The 21,324-nt window shown below is 51.7% G+C and overlaps 1 protein-coding gene across 1 annotated transcript in view; it reads right to left on the reverse strand.

The window, feature by feature from the left end:
• Positions 1 to 288: 288 nt before the first annotated feature.
• ASTN2 (astrotactin 2) overlaps positions 289 to 21,324 on the reverse strand; it is a 363,040-nt gene continuing 342,004 nt past the window's right edge. The window contains 3 exon segments of the mRNA XM_075716105.1: positions 289 to 526; positions 7,032 to 7,215; positions 8,469 to 8,569. Of these exon segments, the coding sequence (XP_075572220.1) occupies positions 289 to 526; positions 7,032 to 7,215; positions 8,469 to 8,569 (523 nt within the window).

Consider the following 21,324-nt stretch of genomic DNA (forward strand, 5'->3'; position numbering starts at 1 on the left):
GTAAGAAAAGATTAAAAAGGAGAGGCTTTTATGCTGAGTCAAATTAGGCAATTTCTTTTTTTTTCTCTTGAAAAATTAAAAAAAAAAAGGAAAAGAAACTAAAGTCCAACTTGCTGATTTCTTGTTTCTCTGCCATCTGCATGAGAAAGTCCTGTTTGGCCTCGCTGTCCCCTTCCACCCCCTCCGAACACCACCCGACCCCAAACCCCACCAGCCACTCAGCACATCATGAGTCCTCGACTCCTCAGAGTCCCTTTGCCTCCCACAGCTCCAGGCCTGCACCTTCCCTCACCGCCCCTTGGATTCCCCATACGTGTTGCGCAGCATGGAGACCATCTTCTCCTCGCACGTTACTTTGGTGTCCTTTAGGATGCTGTACCAGACCATGCCAGGTGGCCGGACTTCTTCGCTGCGGCAAAACAAGTAGGGCATGGTCTCGGTGCGGCTCTGGATGTAGGCACTGCGTAGCAGGGTCGAGCAGTGACTGCTGACCTTCTCCAGCCTCCTCAGGATCAGGTGTGCCTTCCTGGAGGGGACAAACAGAGACAGAGACAGAGCAGGGTGGGCAATGCAAAGAGGAGACTAGGAGCCAGGACTCCTGTGTTCCACCACCATCTCTGCTTTGTGACAAGAACGGACAAGACCTGTTGCCTAAGACAATGTTTCAGGTGGAGAGAAGCTCTGCTTTGGCCAAAAGTTCTGGGTGTATCTACTGTTTCACAGCACCAGGTCAATGGGGCTGGAGGGACCCCAGGTCTGACCCACTAGAGCAGCTTGGGTGCCCTGGGGACACTGTCTGCCGCTGGCCAGATGGTCACCACCAGCACCATGTGCTCCTGGCAGGCTCCAGTGCATGTGCTGGCCCTCGTGCACCCTGGTGAGACCCACAGCACTTCACTGTTCCTGACTGATAAGCCCAGCCCTCCTTTTCCTGTTTTCCCAAGTCTCCAGGAGGCAAATGGCCCAAAAGGACTGACACTAGAAGAGCGAGGAATAAAAGCACAACACATTAAGACAAAACAAAATAAACCCATAAGAAACCAAGAATCCCCTCGTGGGAGTCTGTAAAGTGCTAAATCAAACAAAGGGAGGGGAAGAGGGTTTACTTCAGCGGTCTGAAAGTCTCAAGATCACAGACTATTTCCTCTCCCTCTGGTGCCACAGGAAAGCTCTGGATTCGGGGCTAGGGGATTTCGCAGTTCCTGCAGGAATGTAAATTCCCGATAATGATATGTCAGGGGCAGCACTGTCAGTCAGTGAGGCATAAACATGGGGATTATTTGATTATGAAAGCTGAGTGGTGTTTCAGCCCAGGCTGTGACTCCCAGCCGGGGGGGAGCGCCGGGAGCCCGATGTGGCCGCACACCCTCAGGCACCCAGGGATGGGACGCTGGGGAGGGGCTGGCCAGAGTCACCCCAGCACCAGAGCAGAGGGCAGAGATGGCAGCAGGAGGCAAGAGAGCATGCCGGCATCCCCAGCTGGCTACAGACCTCTCCCTCCAAGGTGGGAAGAGTGGATGAAACGCTGTAGGAATCCACTGCTCCTCCAGGGCTGCACATGGAAAACTTCCCTGCTCCTCCGGGGCTCAGGGTCGTCTTTCCACGGGAAGGGAAGCGCAAAGGGAGTTGGCCCTTCTGGGACAACACTACATGGTATCCGTGTATCGATTTAATCAATAAAAACAAGCCTGACTAGGCAATTTGAGCCTTGTTAGCTACACACATGTATAATAATGATGTCATGGGCTGAGCTCTGCTCAGCTCTGACAGAATACCCCTACTCATGCTACTCTCCATAGTAGCTAGCCGACCTTCTACAGCATCTGGTGCTCCCACTGCATGTCAAGACCTGACACACTGCCAGGAACAGGTCCTTCGCTGCTGGATGCCTGCCACTAGGAAGTTATGAAATTCTACGATGGCATTAGATGCTTTCAGTAAAGACTGATTGATTAAAGCTAAGCTCAGCAGCAAATCAAAGTCTGTAGTTACTGTCACTACAGTTAACAAACTTGAGCAAATCACAGTCACTTGTGCCGGAGGGGACCAAAAGGCATCATCTGTGTCATTTCCTTGCTGGGATCAACCTGCCCTGATGAATATCTGTCTAACTTCTTCTTAGAGCCAAGAGCGGACAACCCTTCCAGTGCTCACCCATCCTAATGCCAAGAAATTATTTATCATCTGCACTGATTCTCCCCTTTTTTTCAGGGAGGGCTGAGCAAGCACAGGGTCCACAGTCAGGCAGCTCATAGGACAGACTTTTACGTGAGCTGACAGTGCTCGGGAGGAGAGCATTTAGCCAGAATACCCTCCTCCTCAAAAAGGATAACTATCACCTCTCTAAGGACTTAGCTCCACCATCACCCTTATTTATCCTAAATCACCTGTACTGCCAAAAGGGGCTATTGCCCCTTCCCCAGCTTGTCCCTGCCCATTTGCTTGTGCTGGTGTAGGTGTTCATGGGGGCCAACATGGGGAAGTTGTCCATCCAAAGACCAACCAAGCAACCCATGGAGTTTCCCTCAGATAGGTTCCCACTCCAGCTCGCCACAAGGCCTTTCCCAGGCATAGCAAGGGGGAAGTAACAACGAGTGGCCATGACCAGCCCTTCAGGCAAACCCCAGTGGTGGGGAACGATGACTTGGCCCTAACCTAGACAAGGGGTGGACTCCCCAGCACCCACCTACACAAGCCTGCTGGCCAAGCTCTTCCTCTCTTCCCTTCTCACCACTTCACCTTTCTCCTCCCCTCCTTAGCTTTCTTCACCCACCTCTCGCTTCTCCCCTGCTCAACCTGCTCATTCCTTTGCCTCCATTTCCCTTGGCCTTCTCTACCTTTCCATTGTCATTATTTGCTCCACCATACTTCCATGATCTTCTGGATTTTGCTAAAAATCACCATGTTGTCCTTGCTTCCTGATACATACTCAGGTCTCTTATTCAGGCAAACATTCCTATGTGTGAAGAGCAGCTCAAGGTGGCAAGAAGTCCACGAGTCAACCCATCCAGACCTGCTAATATCTCACGTGCTGTGCCCCTTGTGGAGCTGGTCTCCACACACCTGCTGCACCTGCAGTTGTGCTTGATACAGTCGGCCCCAGGAAAGTATCGATGTTTAAGGGTGGGATGCAGCACACGATGGGTTGGCCCTATGAGGATGCTGAAAACACACTGTGCTGTGGTCAAGGAGGAGACAGGGTGATGGGGAGGCAGAGAATCAGGCCCCTCGCTTTCAGCGTCTGGTGCCAAAGCTCTGGTTTTGATGGGTTTCACCGCTTTGAGTCATTTATTTTAGTGGGGTAATGAAGTCATGTGTAAATGTTAGATTTAGCTTTTGGCTGTCAGCTGTTCCCTCTTAAAAAAAAATTAGGAGAAAGAGAGACAGCGGGCAAGGGGAGGCGTGAGAAAGAGAGAGAGGTTTCTGGTGAAGGCTGGGTAATAAATTACAGGAGCAGTTCTTGGGCTGCCAATTTAACACCATAAATCAAGCCCTGGGTATTACCCAAGTGCTCCCTGTGGAGGGCTGTCGGGTCAGAACGACCACCTTTTCAAATACTGGAAATGAAATCTTCCTAAATGCTGACCAACCTCATCCCTGCCAGAAATGGTAATTTATTGCCTTATTAAAGGGTAGGAATCAGGAGAGGACGGCAGGGGAGTGAGCAAGGGGGGAGTCACTCTCATGGCTGCCTATGGCCAGACCCCGAGCTCTCAGCCCCCAAAGCGATGAAGCAGCCTCCTTCCCCCTCACCCCATACGCCAGACCGGGGCATGCCCCTGAGCCAGCGGTGCCCTCCCACCTGCCACGTGCCCACCGCCGGGACAGTTGTTTTAAGTCGGCGCCAGCCAGGGACTGATTCTGGTCTCCACTTATGTGACGGATTTCAGAGGTCACAGCCGCAGTCATAAATGATGAAGAGGGGGGATTTAAAAATAGTGACGGCTCTATGCGGCTGCCTCCCTCTGCGGTACCTCGTGGCATGGTGGGGGAGAGGAAAGGGGAGGGGGGTTGGTGTCTGCTGCCAGGGCACTTTCCAAGGGCTCGTGCATGAACCAGCAGCCCCAGGGCAAGGGAGTGCAGTGCAGTGATTGCACAGGGGACAGAGGGCACTGAGGTTCCTGGGTGCCAGCCCCAGTTCTGCAAGGACATGCCCAAGAGCAGGAGACACGTTACCTCCTGCTCTGCCCAGCCCTGGGTGTGCTCCTGCAGGGACATCGGTCCCCCAGACGCACAGGGGACAGCAATCACTCACCTTGATGGCTGGTGCAGGATGAAAACATATCCAGAGCCAGTATTGATGGCTGGTGTGGGATGAAAACGTATCCAGAGCCAGCAAAATGCTGCTCTATCTCACCTAGGAGGAAGGTGCTAAAGAAGAATGAACCAGCATGAAGAAGCAAATAAGATGATTCTATGATTCTATAAGAAATGATACCTGGGCTGGAGGGAAGGATGAGCTTCCTGGGACCACTGTGGGGATAGGATGGCTGCCTGGCTGCTGTGTTCCCATATGGGGTGATTTTGTCATAAATTCAGATTTTTGCACTCTACTGAGAACTGACCTGGGTCTGCCAGACCCTTGTCTGAGAGGACAATGAGTCCAGGACTCGATGGCCTCTTATCACAGCCTCCCATCAGTACATTGCATTCCCCCTCGGTACCAGAAGGCAGCTGCTCTGGAGATGCACTTCGTCTCCTGCGGCTGTCCCGGCTGCCTGCCTGGGTGACTCGCTCGAGCAAAGGAGAGGCTGTGAACCCTGGGCTGATGCCACATGCTGACCCTGTTGTTGCTGGTAGCCACAATTAGGGGCACTGAAGGAAGATTTTAACTTAATTATTTGTCCTGCCTCCTCCTAAAAGCCAGGCTCTGTTTGCAGTGGTCAAAAGAATTGTCCCAAAAATACAGTAAGAGAAAATAATAGAGAAATCTCCCTGTTGCTGTGTCAGGAAGCACTCTGGCTGCACAGATCCAAAGGTCTGAATGCACAGTAGCATTAAACCTTCACTGGTTTAGACAGATTCTTCTGTTTTGTTGGAACAAATTAACACTGTGAGATTTGCTTGGTGTCTGTAAGAGGAATGGGGGGAGCAGGAAAGGGGTTGTTGTTGCTAAAGGAGACTAGCAGGATGAGGCAAGCCAGGTGCCAAGATGCTGCTGACCACAGAAAGTCCTGGTTTAGGGCCACCTATGAGCTAAGTTTTTAATGTCTCCTTAATGTAAACCGTCTGGTTGGGACATCTGGCTGTCAGTGTGTCTTCTCGCAAGCAGCTGTTTGCAGTAACCTGTGGCTTTCATGGAAACTGGGCTCATGAGGACTCCAGTGTGATGTATTTATTACACGGAGGCAATCAACTTCCCTCTTGTCGCTCAGTTTTATGAGCGAACATTTACTGTGAAGCTGAGGCTCATCTGATAAACATTTCAAGGTACGAAAATGAATGTCTCCCTGGGAAGGAGAACAGTCTGTCAATTAAAATCGTGTTACGAGATGGCCTCCCTTGGCAAAGCCTCACTCGCGTCCCGCTACGTCAGTGCCTCTGTTTCTGTCCAAGCTCCCTGAGAAGCAAGGCTGGTCGGCAGAGCTTCGCTCTTGTCAAGAGCCTGGCACCGGCTGCCGTGGCATTTATAGATACTTCTCCTTGGCTGTAAGTCACATATTTCTCAAGTACAGAACAGGGGCACACAAGCACTGCTAGGAGCTCATCTGGCTTGGCGAGGAAGGCAGACAGCAGCCGAATTGACCACTGACTCCAGATGTAGCTTGGTATAGAGTCGGGCAATACGGGCAATTTAAATGTTACCTTGCAAATCTCATGGCTTGATGCAGGTATCAGGCTAGATGGCATCCTTCAACAAGTGTGTTGGATCCCAAGTAATGGACAAAATAAGGATGCGTAAGAAGAGGCTGATGGTTCCCAGTGATTTATATAGAGAGGAGCAATTGAAAAGGACAAACAAGTCTGGAGTGTCATCAAAGAAGGAGGAAGGCAGTGGGAAAGATGAGAGTGGCTCCATGCCAGAGGCTCATGAACTACCAAAGAAACTATGACCAAGGTCATCTCTGGAGGAGGGCAAGCCCCAGGCCAGCTTGGATTTATGTCCAGGAGGGGTGTAAACTGTTGTGAGGAGCTGTCATCCCAGTATTATGGACAGAGCCTCAGTTCTGTCCAGCAAGCAGGTAGAAGCAGGGATGAGAGAAGGAAAATCTTTTCCAATTATTCATGGACTGCAAGACCCTGTTCCTCCACCTTCCTCTGCTTCAGCTTCTCAGAGAATAACATGTTAGATGAAGATGCTGGATGAACCATGTCTCTAAAAGCTTCAAAGCAAGTCAAGGGTATTTGAATCCTATAAGAGTTCTCAAGATGTCCAGAGGGATACGGCTACTTCTGAGCATTTCTTGCTGAGTGTTTCCCAAGGGACTGGGTGGCAGTCTGGCCTTTGCCAGGACACTGCCAGCCCCCTGGATCCCATGTAGTCCATGGACCTCTTAGTCCTGAGCTGTGATGTCTCTGAGTCTTACCACCCCTTTCACTGTATGCTGGGGTTTTGCAGATGCAGTCCCTCTGGAAAGGTTGCTCTTTATACTCTCAAGAACAATCTTCTCCTAGCTTTCCTCAGAGCATCAATAAAGCTGTATCTGCGTAACAGATGAGGTGCTGTGCACTTGCTGGCATCCTTCACTATGTCCCAGGCCTAATTTACACGCTTTGCCCCTCAACCCCCCCAGCTTTTCCAACACACTCAGCTCATCTGCAGTATCACCTGCCTGGTTCAGGCTGGTTGCTAGATGTCCTACAAGCATTCATCCAAAGACCATCCAGCTGCTAGATGTCCCATAAACATTTATCCAAAGACCGACTGGCACCTGGGACTCTCAGGGGATGGGCAGGACAGCTTGGTGAACACCAGAAAGGAACTTCTCTCAGCTACGAGGAGAAGGCAATGAGGTTCACTTCCTCAGTGGCCAAGCAGAGGGGTGCTCCAGGTGGCGGGGCAGGGGAGGACAGAGGGAAGGGACAGGTACCTGGGCCCCAGCTCATCCTCACTGCGCCAGACGAAGTCTCCAAACTTCTCGTAGTGGGAGTTGTAGTGGTGCTGGACTCGGAAGAGCATGGAAGCGGAGACCTCCATCAGTGTGTTATAGGCCGTCTGCTGCTCCTTCCCACTGGTGTAGCCGTTGTAGAGATTGTAGATTTTGTCAGCTATCTCTGGAAAGGATGAGGGGGATGGGATTAATGAACAGCCAGAAGGTGCTAACACAGGAGGAGGAGCAAAGCCCTCCACAGGGCTGGCAGGAGGGGTGGGCATCTGGGATGGCTGCCAGTCCCTTGGGGCTGCCTGCAGCAGGGTTTAGTGACGTGGGGAGCATTTAGCAGTTCCTCAGGCTGATCCTGCAGCAAGTGTCCTGCATGAGTGGAGCAGCCCCAAAGACTCCAGCAATGCTCCATGAAGGAACAGGAGGAGAGGAGCAGGGCTGCCAGCACAGGCAGACGCAGCCTTGTTGTCCCAGGTAGGGCAGGCAAGCTCTTCCCTAATTCACCAAAACAAAAGCAGTTGTACCGCTTCCTGATCCTAAAGGGTAGGAAGAATATGACACTGTTGATAACAAGATGCTACTTGAGCCAGAAATACAGCACATCATCCTTGTGGGTATCTACTAGAGCAGCTCAGATGCATTAAACAAGAGGGTGCTCTCTCTGCTGTAGAAAAGGATCGCTTTTTGGAAATGAAAAATGCACAAAACTCCATTTCCTTCCTAAAGAAGAGTCTCCCATTTGCTCATTTTTCCTGGGAATGCTTATCAATAACATGGAGCAAAGCATCAGTCAAAACTTTCTTTTGTGTGCTTTTCAAAATAGAAAGCAAGCAAGAAAGAAAACAGGTAACTCACCTTTCACTTAGGGAAATCTTTTTAAATTTGAAAGCAGCCAAGCGTTCTGGGCATAAGAACAAGTGGGATTGGTTTCAAAATTGGAAAATGCAAATGTGCAAAAGTGGCTGGGCTTTTATCGGTATTTCTGTTTCAGAAACGAACCAGCTGTCACCAGCATCCTTTTAAACACCCGAAGCCAACAATGTCCTACACTGCTCACTGCCCCTGCACAGCGAGGGCTGCCTCTCGCTTCTGCAAGAAGAGATTGCTCTTTTTCCACGGGATGTGAGTCGAACGCGTGTTACCAACTCCCACGGCTGTGTGCGGGCAAGGATGCCGTGGCACTGTGTGGCACAGGACCGCGGGAGCCACCATCTGCCCAGCCAAGGGGACTTTGCTACTGGACACTCTTGCAATTTCTCACCCCTCCCCACATTAACGTCCCTGTGGTCGTGGGTGAATTTACAGGAGCCTTCACACTGGGAGAGGAGGGACTGGAGGGGCTTGCAGGAGTACAATGAAGAGAGGAAAAGGAAAATTAGCAGGAAATGTCTTCTGTCGTGGAAAATGTGGTGCCTGAACACTGACCTTCTGCCTTGCTGTCATCTACCAGTGGGCAGGCTGTCCTCAGGGTGACCGTGCTCAGCTCTGAGTGTCTCCCTCGCGTATCTACCGCGTAGAGGGTAAATCTGGAAGCAGGAAGGAAAAGGAAAATAATGTCTTTATCCCTCAGTCCCACACCTCCAGGTTGTTATGGGAACCGGCCTTCACAAGAGAAAGGAAAAATGTGGTCCAGGCTCCTATCAGTCAGTTTTGGCATTTCAAGGAGATGTGAGACGATCTCGGGCTTAGACCAAGAGAGCACCAGGGAAAGGATCCAGGGCCAGGGGGACAGGCCACAGCATCCCCACGCAGCATCTGCGGAGCTGCATTTCCTCTCCCCCCGATGTCCCTGGGAGCCCTGGGGGGCTGCACCCTGCAGCTGTGTGACTGCGAAAGGATGCAAACATCTCAGGTTGCTTTGCCATGTGCTGATGCAAACATTATAATGTTGTGGTGTTTGCAAGCCGGGCTCCTCTCTGGCCCTCCTGAGAGCAGAGCAGTAATTCTTGCTGTAAGCGGGCCCTGTGCTGACAAGTGACAGCTCGTACACATCCTACAAATGGCCCTTGAGGTTGTTTTTCTCCCTCATTTCCTCACCAGGGTGGGGTTGGTAAAAGGGTGGGAATAATGATTTCCCACTTGAAGCTAATGGAGAGCATCTGCCAGTGAAATCGGCTTTTGTGTCGGATGAAGCATTGAATAAACAGGTTGTGGCTGCACGGGACATCTCAGGATGCTGAGCTCAGAGTCCTGGTCAGAATATCAAAGATCCAGAATGAGAATGCTTCTTTGCAGCAGGGATGACAATCTTCTGTCCACTCTCCCAAAAGGCATCAGTTCATATTTATTCACTCTGAGCCAGGCACAGAAACTCGAGCTGGCTTTGACAAAGTGCAGGGGGTGGCTTGAACCCCTCGGAGGTCTGAGATGCCTGGTGGCAGGGTACCCAGCTCCCAAGAAATAACACAGCCCCTCTCCTTATCCTAAGGTAAAACCAAGCAGCTCTTGCACGTGAGTGCAGAGTACCATAAAGCAGCTGAAGCTTAAAGGGGATTGAGACCCTGAGGTATGTTTACTTAAGGAATGGTCCTAACTCCTTAGCATCTTTAACGGGGACAGAAGCAATTTCCTCATCCCACACACGAGCACTGCCAGCCCCGCTCTCTACTCCCTGCTGGCCCTGCGCACCCCACATGCAGCTGATAAGAGCTGACATTTGCATGGTAGCAATTCCCAGCACAGGCCATAGTCTCTCCAAGCAATTAGCATTAGTTCCTTAACAATACTTGCTGTCTGAAAGGATGCCAGCAGACTGCCAAGGAACCCACTTGTGTGTAGGGACAACTCCCATTTTCACAAAGCTGGGGCATGCAGGGGATGAACATGCTGAGCTCACCCAAGGAGATGCTATTTAATTCTTTGGCATGACATCATTTTCCTTAATTTACAAGGAACGTTGCTCAGAGTGGGAGCATCTCAGGAAGGATGTCCGCACTGTGCAACTTCACAAGTACCACACACAGGCTGTTCTCCCGCTATAATTAAGGGACAGCAACAGAGCAATAGAGTAATATCAAATTCAGGGCAGGAGTCTATCTTCAGGGCTTTGCATCCCATCCCAGAGGTGCCATCCCTCCTCCTCCCTTCAATAGACGAGGAGTTCAAGGTGCGTAAGGAGTCTCTTGCTGTGAGCAGGTAAGGTATGTGTCTCTGCAGCTTGGCAGCATGAATCCCCCTTTTTCCAGGTCCAGAAAGCAACAGCAATAGGGGCACACAGTGTTGGGTGAGGGGACCTCAGCCCCAGCAACATGAGGAACTCTGCAACAGGAGAGCTGGGCAGAGACCCCAGGAGTCCTGCTGCCTGCCCAGGTGCTCAGCAGTGGGCAACGCTCTTCTTGCTCATCAGCATAAGCACAACAAGCAGTAAAGAGGGCTTAACAAGCAGGTTACTGCTGCGAGCTGATCTCCATCCCCATCCTGGGGTCACTTGCTTAGCCACAGCGGCTGTGTTGTTGTGTTTTCTTTTTAAATGGATGAGCACAGCTAATGTGTAACCTCTGCTCTGCCCATAGTGGCTCAGTCAGTAAGGCTCCATTAGCTCTGAGGCAATCAGTGCCAGAGCACTTTCCTTGAAAAACAGCAGACTTTTATCAAAACACAATTGTAATATTTGGCAATTAGTGCCCACATCACCTATTCCATCACCAGTGGGGTCAGGAAGAAGCACCTCTGCTTGGCAGGGTGTTAAAGCACATCCACCCTTTTGGGTGATGTTAAAGACCTGCATTAGCCCTTCGACTGCACTTTTCCCCTCTGCCCAGCACACACAGAAACAAAGTCACTCAGCTGCCAAGAGCAAGAGCTCTGGTACTGGTCAGGCCTGGGTTAAAAAATATGTATCAACAAACAAGCCCTTCATTTAATCATTTTTTCAGCTGATAGAAGAAAAAAAAACCCAAAATGTAAATGGAAAAACTTCAGAATCAAAGTGATTTTGATCTGGTCAAAAATTCTTTTTTGAGAAAACAATTGCTTTACCTCACCTGAAACCAGTCCTCTTTCAAGAACCTTAGAGGAAAGTTTTTCATTTCCATTCACTCTGAACGAGATGTTTTGGAATCAGCACCAATAAATTCAGCTCTGGTGGAAGCTGGCAGTCCCGGCAGTACGTAGCCCTCCGCACCTCTCTAGCTCCTTCCAGCGAGTGATCTCAGAAGGTTTTAACATTGATTACAGTCCAAAAGATCACCCTGAAGTGCAGCAGTATTAATAGCTCTGTTTTATCTATGGTAAACAGAGACGTATGGGGTGAAGCATCGTGCCCCAGAGAGGCTCAGTGACATGAACGGTTTGGAAACTCGGGAGATGACGGTTTCCAATCTTGTTCTCAAACCACTTGACCACCCAGCCTCTCTGCGGCAAAACACTTTTATGGCCAGTTAATGGCACTGCGCAGAGTGCTGGGGTTTATTTTTTCTTTTATTCCCGGAAACAGACAATTAAGAGAAGAGAGTGCAAAGATCTGCAGCATTAACAGGCAGATCTTGCTTGCTGCATCTAAAAGAAACCTCTGGCAGATGCAGGCGTGGAGCCTCCGGCAGGGATGGGACCAGCCTGGGACCCAACAGGGCTTGAAGAGGTCAGCCGGCGGGAGGAGAAGGACCACCACCGCATGGGAGGGATGGGGATGTCTGTGCAGCAAATAAATGGAAAATGAAAGCGAGCATGACTGAGGGAGGGAGCTACGCAGAGCATGTGGTGGGCTGGATTCTAGCTCTGCAATGCTATGTGGAGATCCTCCTGCCATACTTACATCTACATGCAGCATTTTGGGCTGAGAACCAAACCAAGCAGCATCCCCACCATCAATGATGGAGCTGCACATGGTTATGCCAACCCTGATATTTTGTAAAAAACCCCAATGAGGCCAAAAAGTGGTTCTGAGCATTTTTTCCCAAGGCAGAGGATCTCTGGGGTAGAGTCAAAGCCGGAAACAAAAAGGCCCCAGACCCACACTTGGTGCATGAAACAACATCAGACAACCTGGAATGTCATATGGTAGCTACAATCTGGCAGAGCCTCCTTCATAACCTGGAGGTGTTTTGTTTAGCAATAAACTTTTCCCACGATGTTTTCTCATCTTCTACCTGTGCCTTCCAAAGGAGCTTGGGACTACCTGCTACTGCCTCACAGCCGACCCTCTTTTTCACCTGTGCCTTCAGTAAGATCATACATGAACAGTTGCTTTTCTAGAAATACTAAGATATATTTTGCCCAAAGAGGTTCCAAAGAGCATTTCACCACTGGAAGCACATATGGTCTTGGCAGAGATTAGCCCCTCCAATGCCTGGAAACGCTGCCACCTCTGCAGCAAAACACAACACATGAACTCCTATAAAGTAATGCTGCTTAAATGTTTACTACTAAATTCAAACCTATTGGGACCCAAAGGAACTTTTAGAGAGAGATAGAAAGCAATTAACATGTGGCCTCATGAAATGTCAACAACACCTTCCTCGTAGATACCCCACCCAATGTTGGCTGAAGCCTGGATTTTATCACTAGGCTCAAGATGCTTCTTGAGGGAGGAAGAGAAAGCGGAGGGGGGTGTTAAAGCTTCGGTTCCTGGAATCCAATGATTGTGGAAGATTGTCAATTGTGTTAAAAAAAAAAAAAAAAAAGAAAAGAAAAATATGTTTCTATCCTTTCTCAATGCAGAGAAAAGAAGAACCCAAAATACAAAATTCTAAAGGCACAAAACCGTAAAGCTGAGAATGAAACCCCAGAGCATGTTATTTATTTATAGACAACAACATTGGCTCATGTTTTTTTAACTCCCTCTCATGATGTTCATGATGTTTGAGTGCTTTACTCATGATCCTTATTTGCGGGAAGGGAGATAAGGACTTCTGCATCTGACCTTCCTTGGCTCGGCAGCTCATTTCTTTATATCCTACAGAGATACCATAGGCATTTCTGTTCTGTCTTGTGCACTGCTCTTCCTGAAGCCTTTGGGCTTGTTGCAGCTGCTTGATGAGATGCTGTACCACAAATGGGCTGCCTGGGCTGCAGAAAAGGGTCCGATAAGGAGTCCAATAAACACTCCTGCAGCTGCCAAACACCCACGCTAAGTAACCGGGTGCCTACAGGTAGCTGGTTGCATCCAAAAGCAATGACTGTGTGGCAAACCCTGTCTGTTCTAAGGAGACCCCTGCATCACATAAATGGGGGACAGGGCAGAAAGGCTGCTCCAGAGTCCAGCATCATGCAGAAATCTCATGCTTTCTGCAGTGGTGTAACCACAAGATGCTCTTGCCAGTAGGACTTGACTTGAGCTTGGATGATAAGCCTGGGCTTGGTGCCTTGCTCCTGCGGCCATGAGACTCTGTTTTGCTGCTAGCTCCAGGAACTTGGCACAAGGCAGACCTGGCCAGTGTCACACACACGGTGCAATGGATTGTCTCTTCTCTGGCAGCGTGGGTACCACCACCCATGATGCTGAGCACGAAAACACAAATCCTGACCTGGCTGAGGTCGCATCACTTTGGTGTTATGTGCATGTCCTGCCATCACCCTTTGGTCGGTCACAGCTTATCTGTGCCTTCTGCATAGCCCAGGGTCTCTGGGCTTGCATGCAACCAGTGCTGCGCCACTGAGGCTGGTCCAGCGTGCTGACACACACACATCACACCCCTGCTTTGACAGCCCTTCTCGCTTCCTGTTCCAGCTGAAAAACAATTCGGAGGCCTCTGTTTAAAAGCCCTCAATGGACCAGCTCTTGGCAATCCCTGCCTCCCCCCTCCCCGGTGATCTCAACACAGGGACTGGGCACAAGGGACCCGGGGCTGGCAAGGCTCGAGCTGTGCCCAGACTCAGGCACGTGCAGAGCAGAGCAGCCAGGACTGGTGCCACAAATGCACATGGGTGTGAACACACTCCTCGTACCCAGCACTGCACACACCCTTGTGCTCGGGGGACCCATGAGCAAACACTGTCCTCCCCCAGTCTTTTAGTACCTTCAGCTCCCAGACACCAAGGTGAGGGGCTCACTGGAGACAGCCCAGAGGTGGGGAAGCTGAGATGGTGTGTGTGTTTCTTTGTCCCAATACTCACAGCAGAGCATCAGTCTGGTGAGCAGCAATGGACCTTCATCTCAGCATCTCCTGGCTGCTCCTGGCTTCACACAAACAGCTTCCCTGAAAGACTATTCTTGCAAGGTGCGGGAGCCCAGGGATGCTGTGAGGTGGAGCAGAGCTGTGGGTGTTTTGCCCCCAGCTGCATGCCACAGGGTGTGCGTGGTCGAAGGAGCCACTGGGCACCCACCCACCCCTGTCCCCCCACCATAGACTCGTACATCTCCTGCCAAGCCTCCCAGACTCTTTCACTGACGGCCATGGAGCAGGAGCGGGGCTTGCCTGCCAGCAGCAGTCTGGGCAAGCACGGAAAGGGGTGTGTGTGTTTAGTGCAAGCATTCCCAATTCAGAAAACATGACAATTTAAAAAAGACATCAAACAAAATAAAAAGCAGCCCATCCACACAAGCCACAGGAATGCAGCTTAGCTTATTGGTGACTCTGTGATTTGAAATAATTAAGAAAGGTAAATGAGAACAACCCCCTCGGTCTCTGCAGCAAATACCAAGCAGACAACGAGCAGGGAGTGGTTTTTGGAAGGAGAGGTTTTCTTGGTCTATTTGTTGGGCCCTGACTTTGGGCTGATCGCTCATGCCGTGTTCATGTCCATGGTGCCAGACAGCGAGGTGGGCTGGTACCCTGGCATGGGACTGACCACGCTGCATCCCTACCAGAGGCCCTACTGGAGGCTTGGGATTTGGGCTAAGCTTTACAGGGCAGTGGATGTCCTCAGGCTGTCTCCCCAGGGCTGGCACTGTCACAAGTATTACAGCAATCAGATGCTCCTGTTAGGGCATCTGAAGCCTGGCAGGAATGCGGGGCAAGTCTGGGGACAAGGGGCTGTGCTGTGACCTCAGGTTGTGCCAGTGCAGGTGGGGCAGCTTGGTGTGGAAGAGGAGTTTCTGAGCAGCTTAGTGCCTGCTGCACATGTGGGAGAAGCACCGAGGGAGGTGACACCAACCTGCTACCACCACCCAGTGAATTGCTGCTTATGTACCGTATCTCTTCTGCAAAAGGGCCGATGTCTTCTGTTTTGCATTGCCATCGTTTTTGGCTCTGCCTTTCTGCAGAGCCTATACTGCAATACGGAAACAGTGGATAGTGTCATCTTGAAAAAAACCCATCTTTTAGAAAGCTCTTCTCACAGTTCTACCACCAAAGAAAAGTACCTTTTATAACTGGGCTCCCTTTAACCATCTGTGACAACTGACCTTGCTCCCATCAGCGTGATGGAGGAACAGGTTAGCAGCAACGCTGGTGCCACACCAGAGTATTGAAGCTTTGCCGTTACATGAACACGTGAGGCTGTCGGTAAACTGTTCTCACAATTCACACCTTTCTTTCCAGGACAGCAAATGCTGTGAGACTAATCGTTATCCTTCAACAGATGCCTCCCAACAATACCAGACCAGTTGTCAGATGGAGGGAAATAAATGTACATGCCACAACATGCCTCAGGTGTCTGATGTCTTTTGGAAGCGTATAAAACAGTGCCCATCAAATAATCCTGGCAGGAGGAAGAGCACAGGCTGCTCTGCAGAGTAAGAGGCTGCTTGTTCAAGGAGAGCTCTGGAAAAGGGCAGAAGAAATCTGATTTCTGAGGGCAGGTGGAGCAGCTGTGGGGCTGGGGACAGGCTTGGGCAGCCATGGGTCTGTCTCTGCTCTGTGGCAACCCTGGGAAAGTCACCCAGAGTTATCCGCACTGCAAGGTTACCCCGAGTTGCAACTGATGCCAGGTCCATGCTCAAAACCACTGACTTGAGAGTGTGATACTTCAAAAAAAACTTCAAAACCACTACTTGAGAGCTGCCAGGGAAGAGGGCAGGGCCACATAGTGCTGCTGCATTACAGGGATGCAGCGTGGGACAGTGCCACTTCGGTGTCACAGCACCAGACGGCTGTGCTTGTAGAGGTGTTCTGCAGCACCCACTGCACGTACCGCAAACCCCACAGCTGCCATGCACCCCTGCACGACAAGAGACACAGAAATTAAAGCAGTATCAGATGCCTTCTTACCTGGCACATGGATTTGTCTGAGGCAGTGGCTGCTGTCCCCTGGAAGCTGGGTGGCACTGGGGAGACGACAAGAGGGAGGAGAGGCTCCTAGGTGACTGCTGAGTGTGTCTACACACAAGGTTGAGCCCCAGGTAGCACGAACAAGGTAACTTGGCCACAGTTGTATCAGCTCAAGAGCCAAGGAACGGGAAAGTGCCGCTCCATGACTTTTGGCACTGAAATGCTGTCTGCACACAGCACTGGGTCAGCTTATCATGCTGCTCCAGGTCTCCTAGGCTTGCCCTCTGTCTCTGAGCCATGAGGCCATGGAGAGCCAAAACCTGCATCAGGCAAGATGTGAGCGCTGGTCCCCCCGACAACCCTCTGCACGCACAGCAGACACTGCATGCTTGAGCCAAGCTGCAATGCAGACTCGCTCAGCTCTCACTCCTTATAGCACTTCATCAATCTTTTTGTTTCAGATCCCTGTCGAACAAGATGCAAAAAAAGGATGAAAGGAAAAGAAAGAAATTAATTAGAAATCCTGACCATTTCTTGCTACTGCCTGGATCCATTGCCTTCCTGCTAGAGAAATGCCCAGGAGGACATTCACCTTCCCAGCCTCAGCTGCAACGTCTCAATTTCTCAAGATTTCCCTCAAAACCCTGTCAATAAACCCCACTAGAGCAGTGATTCCCAGTACTGCCATGGCTGTGAAAGAGGGCCTTGATACACAGGCCACCTTCTGTTCCCTAGAGCCCTGCTCCTGAATGATACCTGTGTTGGAGGGCCAAGATCCCACAAGGAGCCCCTTTGCCAGCCGGACACCTTGCAAGCAGCAGTGCCAAGATTGCCTTAGGCAAAAACGTGTTTCACTGGAAATGAGGGAAAAGTGCCAGCCAGTTTCAGCACGGCCATGGTTTCACCCAGAAGGTGCAGCACGGTCACTGCAGCCCTCCTGGCCACTGCGTCCCCAGGGTGCCTTCACCATCCGGGGCTGAGAGCACCAGCAGTGCCCCCTGTTCCCCCCTTGCCCTTTTCTCTGTCTTACAGATTTCCTCCTTTGTCACCCCTGCTCCCTGTAACCACTGGCAAGGAGCAGACAATTACTCCCTCATCCCTCACCCTTGATAAGGTTTCTATTTCCCCAGTGCATGGCTCAAACTCAGAGTACATCCTTTCAGGAGCAGCTTTACACCACTGATGAAGGAAGAGCAGAGCAAGCTTCCCTGGAGAGAGGGGCCGCTGCACTGCACAAAGCTTCTGATGGAGATGAGATGTGGATGAGAGAACAGCTCCCTGGCGTGGCAGCAGGACAGCACACCCAAAAAAGCCGCCCTGACATGAGATAACATTAACACAGCCTGTGTTACAACCCCAGCGCTTTAGCTCCTAGGCGTGCTCCAAGGAGCAAGAAATCTTTTATTATCTTGAAGATGCCCAGTAGACCCTCTAGGGTGTCCCACAGGGATGGTCCCTGAACTCTGAGGACACGACGATGGCAGAAAAAGCAGGATCACTGTGGAATTACCAGCTTTGGGGAGGATGGACAGAGGGTGTTTGAGGTCCGTATTTCTTGGCAGTTGTGTCCTTGTTTTCGTCCTGCTGGCTGTGAGGATGAAGATTTGCAGATGTGTTTATAAAGGCAATGCAGCAAGAACTGGCCCAGCTCTTCACAATCTCCACTGTCTGTCTCAGGGCTTGGGGCAAGGTGTTCCCCCCCACTGCCTGGCAAGTCCAGAGAAGGTCCCAGGTCACCCAGGATGTGATTCTAACATCCTTCAGTGGAGTCAAGAACCAAAAGGAGGTGGTGCTGAGCCACTACAGGCTAGTGCTTTTGTCTCCAGTGAAGCAAAAGCAGCTCATATCAGTCTGTCGAGCACCAGAGTCCCTGTTCTGCTGGGACTCACCAGGGGATCCCAAACAAAGCCCTTGGACAAAGGTCAAATGAGTTGCCTCCAACTCCCTGTGCTGCTGGAACAATTCCCCCCATGCCATGGATCAGATTGACGCTTGAGGCTGCAAACTGCAGGGGCTTGTCCCGCTCTGTCTGCAGAGCGTCTGCAAGAGCTGGTGACAGATTGAGCTGTACTGGGCACAGCACGGCCAAGGAGGGCTTTCTCCAGGCTCTGCATCCCACATGTCCCTCAGGTCCTGCTGCAGCCTTCACATGGGCACTACAACGCCCGTCAATCTCTCCAGGTCTCCACAACCCTGCTGCCAATGCCCCCTCTGCTCCCAGGGCCAGGGTATCCCCAGGCAGCACCCGCGTCCTCTCTCCCTCCCACTGCTATACCTTCTGCTCTCCCCTTAGATCTAGGACAACCCTGCCCCGCTTCCCTCAGCCACAGACACCCCGAAGCCTCCAGCCCCGGCTCTGCGAAGGTTACATGTTTAGGGGTAAGTCATTACTCTGAGGTTTTGCTTGTCTTCGCACGGATCTATAGGTGGGTGGCTTTCAGCCTCATCTGAAAGTGTTAGTCCTGTGTGCCGGGTGGGCCTCCTGAGAGAGACCCATCACTTTAGTACCTTCCTTGGTCTACTCCTGGGATGGCTGCTGTCCTCCTCCATGAAGAGACAGCAGGGCTTGGGGAGGCTGTGGCTGCAGAAGACGAGAAGGCTGCTCAGAAGGAGAGAGGGAATAAATCAAACTCTTCCTCCAGTTGTGCCAGGGAGAAAGGAGAGACAAGCGAGGCTCTGGACCCCTGCAGCGAGCTCCACAATGGAAATGTTCACAGCTAACCATACCAGCCGTTCAACCTACCAACGCTCTGCAAAGCTTGGCCATCGACGGCCCTGGGGAGATGGGGGGAGAGGAAGGTTGTGACCCTTGGCAAATTGGGAAACGTTTGCCCCTCCCAACCTCACAGTCACTCTAAACAAGAACCAGACGCTCCACAGTTTGCTGCCCCTGGAGATCCCTTGGTAGGGCTTGTTCTCATCCTCCTGGGGGCTTGGCTTCCATCTGGGCTGCTGGTTGAAATCCAGCCCAGGCTGGTAGCGACTTCAAAAGACAGTGTCATCTGAGGAGTGCTGGGTGGTCCACGTCAAGCGAGTCGATGGCTGACTGTTCTTATATAAGCCACCACAATAGGGCCTCCTGCTCGACAGCCTCAGAGAAAAGGCAAAAGGGCTGCATCGACTGCAGGGAGCAGCGGCTGTCCTTGGCCCCGAGGGTGGTCCCTCTGGCACAGGGCAAGTCACCTTAGTAGGTTGGCATGGGGAGGTGGACATGCCCCTCTACGAGCAGAGGATGTCTCTCTCTCCCCCCCCCCGTTGGGTTTGTCCCCAGCACCGCTGGCCAGCCCTAGCTTCACCCTCCACATGAAACAAAGCAAAACAAAGCACAACAACAATAATGGCACACAAGGGAACGGCTCGGAGGAGGGGGACGCCTCCGCTCGCCACGCTCACAGCATCCCAGGCAGGATCCAAATGTGCCAGCCTCCGAGTGAGAGGCATCCATACCCTGCGCTAGGCTGCCCGAGTGGCAAGGGCAGCCAGTGGGTCCCTGCAACGGCCCCGCAACGTCGGCGCAGGGATGGCGTGGCGGGAAGGACAGTGGCAAGGCAGGGATGCTGCGTGCCAGCGAGCCTTAGCAGAAGGACGCCAGCCAGGTCTGCGGTTGCTGCTGCCCGCTGGCCGCTCCCCCTGCACCCTGAGGCCCCTGAGTCAAGGGGGGACGGGGCGAGTGGCTGGCAGCAGGCGGGAGCTTCTCACAGCTCCAGCAGGCAGACAGGGAGGGTGGAGGGTAGGATGGGGGCGGGGGGGGCGAAACAAATAATAAAAACAAAATCCCAGTAAGCACGTTAGAATTCGTTTGAAGTGCAGAGGAGCTTTCAGGCAGGGTTATGTACATCTCCCAGCCCGGCGTGATTTACACATTCCTTGCAAGCAAAGGAATCTTCCCCGATTTGAAGTAAAACAGATGTTTTGGGTTTTTCTTCCCCCCCCTCCTGCCCCCTTTTAATAATTTCTTTATTGAAATGATGGCTATTCCGCCAACCAGCCTGGAGTGAGAGCCCTGCTACCCCCAGCAGGCCTCTGCTGGGACCAGAGACCCGCTGCCCTGCATTTCGGGAGAGCGCCTTGTTGTTGCGGTGGCTGTGCTCGCGAGCGTCCGGAGGTGCGGAGCCAGCCCCGTTCTCCCACAAATGCTGCTCCAGAGGCATTGCTCCCTGCAGGTTTCTTCCCTTGCTTTTCCCTCTGCGTGGAAGGATTGCAACTCCCAGCAGCTTTGCCTCCTCTGTAGCTAGAGCTAACACATGGATCCTCCATCCCTGCTTCACCAGCCCAGGTCCAGGAGAGCTTCTACCCTCTACTACTGGTCCAGGAGACTCGTGTTTAATGGTGGGACTTGCCCTTGCTTACACCTTGACACCTTAGAGTCACACGTCACCCTGGTTGTGCTCTATCCTAGCAGTGTCGCTTGAGAAGGGCAGCCTGACCGATGCCCACGGACTTGCAGCAGGGCAGCAGCTGCGCTGCTCGCACATCCCAAGTGAAACAACCCAGCACGGGATGGTGTTGGGCAGGAAGGCTGCAGCCGGGACTGTGTCTTGGTTTGAGCACTGTGTGATCTCAGCCAAGTTACTTTGCCCCCATTTATGTCCCATGTTTTTCACCCAGGAAAGTCATTTCAGGAAGGAACTTCTTTTTCCCAGAGGGATGCACAGTACTGAGCGCAGCAGGGGCTTCTGAGTGCTGGTTGATGCATAGCCATACCCTTGAGCTTACAGTCAGAATAATAACTCATGGCCAGTAGCAAATCCGTCCAGCTCCCCCCATCTTTCTTTTCTTTCTCTTTTTTTCTTTTAAGCCCTGTTGTTATTTCTCAGTACTTCGTTGGTGGCAGGGTGGGAAGGGTTTTTGTAACACATTCACGTACCATTGGGACTCACTCCCATTCCCGTCTGGTACAAGAGATTGCACAAGAGAGAGAAACAAACGGGGATGAGGAAATGTGTGTTTATGAGAGGCAGCGCTGTCATCGTGAGCAAGGGACCCCCCGCAAGAGAGCCAGCCTGCGAGCCAGTGGAGAGTTTCCATTCTCTCCTAACACTCCATTCATGCCTTGTTTCATATCTCCCCAGAGGCTCCATGACTGGCCACAGTCCCACAGCACGGCGCGGGACTCACATCCCCCATGTGCCGCCTCCCGCAATATTTGTTGTTGGGGGGAAAGAGAGAGATGTTGTTGTCTCATAAAGATA

Source organism: Pelecanus crispus, chromosome 9, assembly GCF_030463565.1.
Source record: "Pelecanus crispus isolate bPelCri1 chromosome 9, bPelCri1.pri, whole genome shotgun sequence".
Taxonomy (NCBI): Eukaryota; Metazoa; Chordata; class Aves; order Pelecaniformes; family Pelecanidae; genus Pelecanus; species Pelecanus crispus.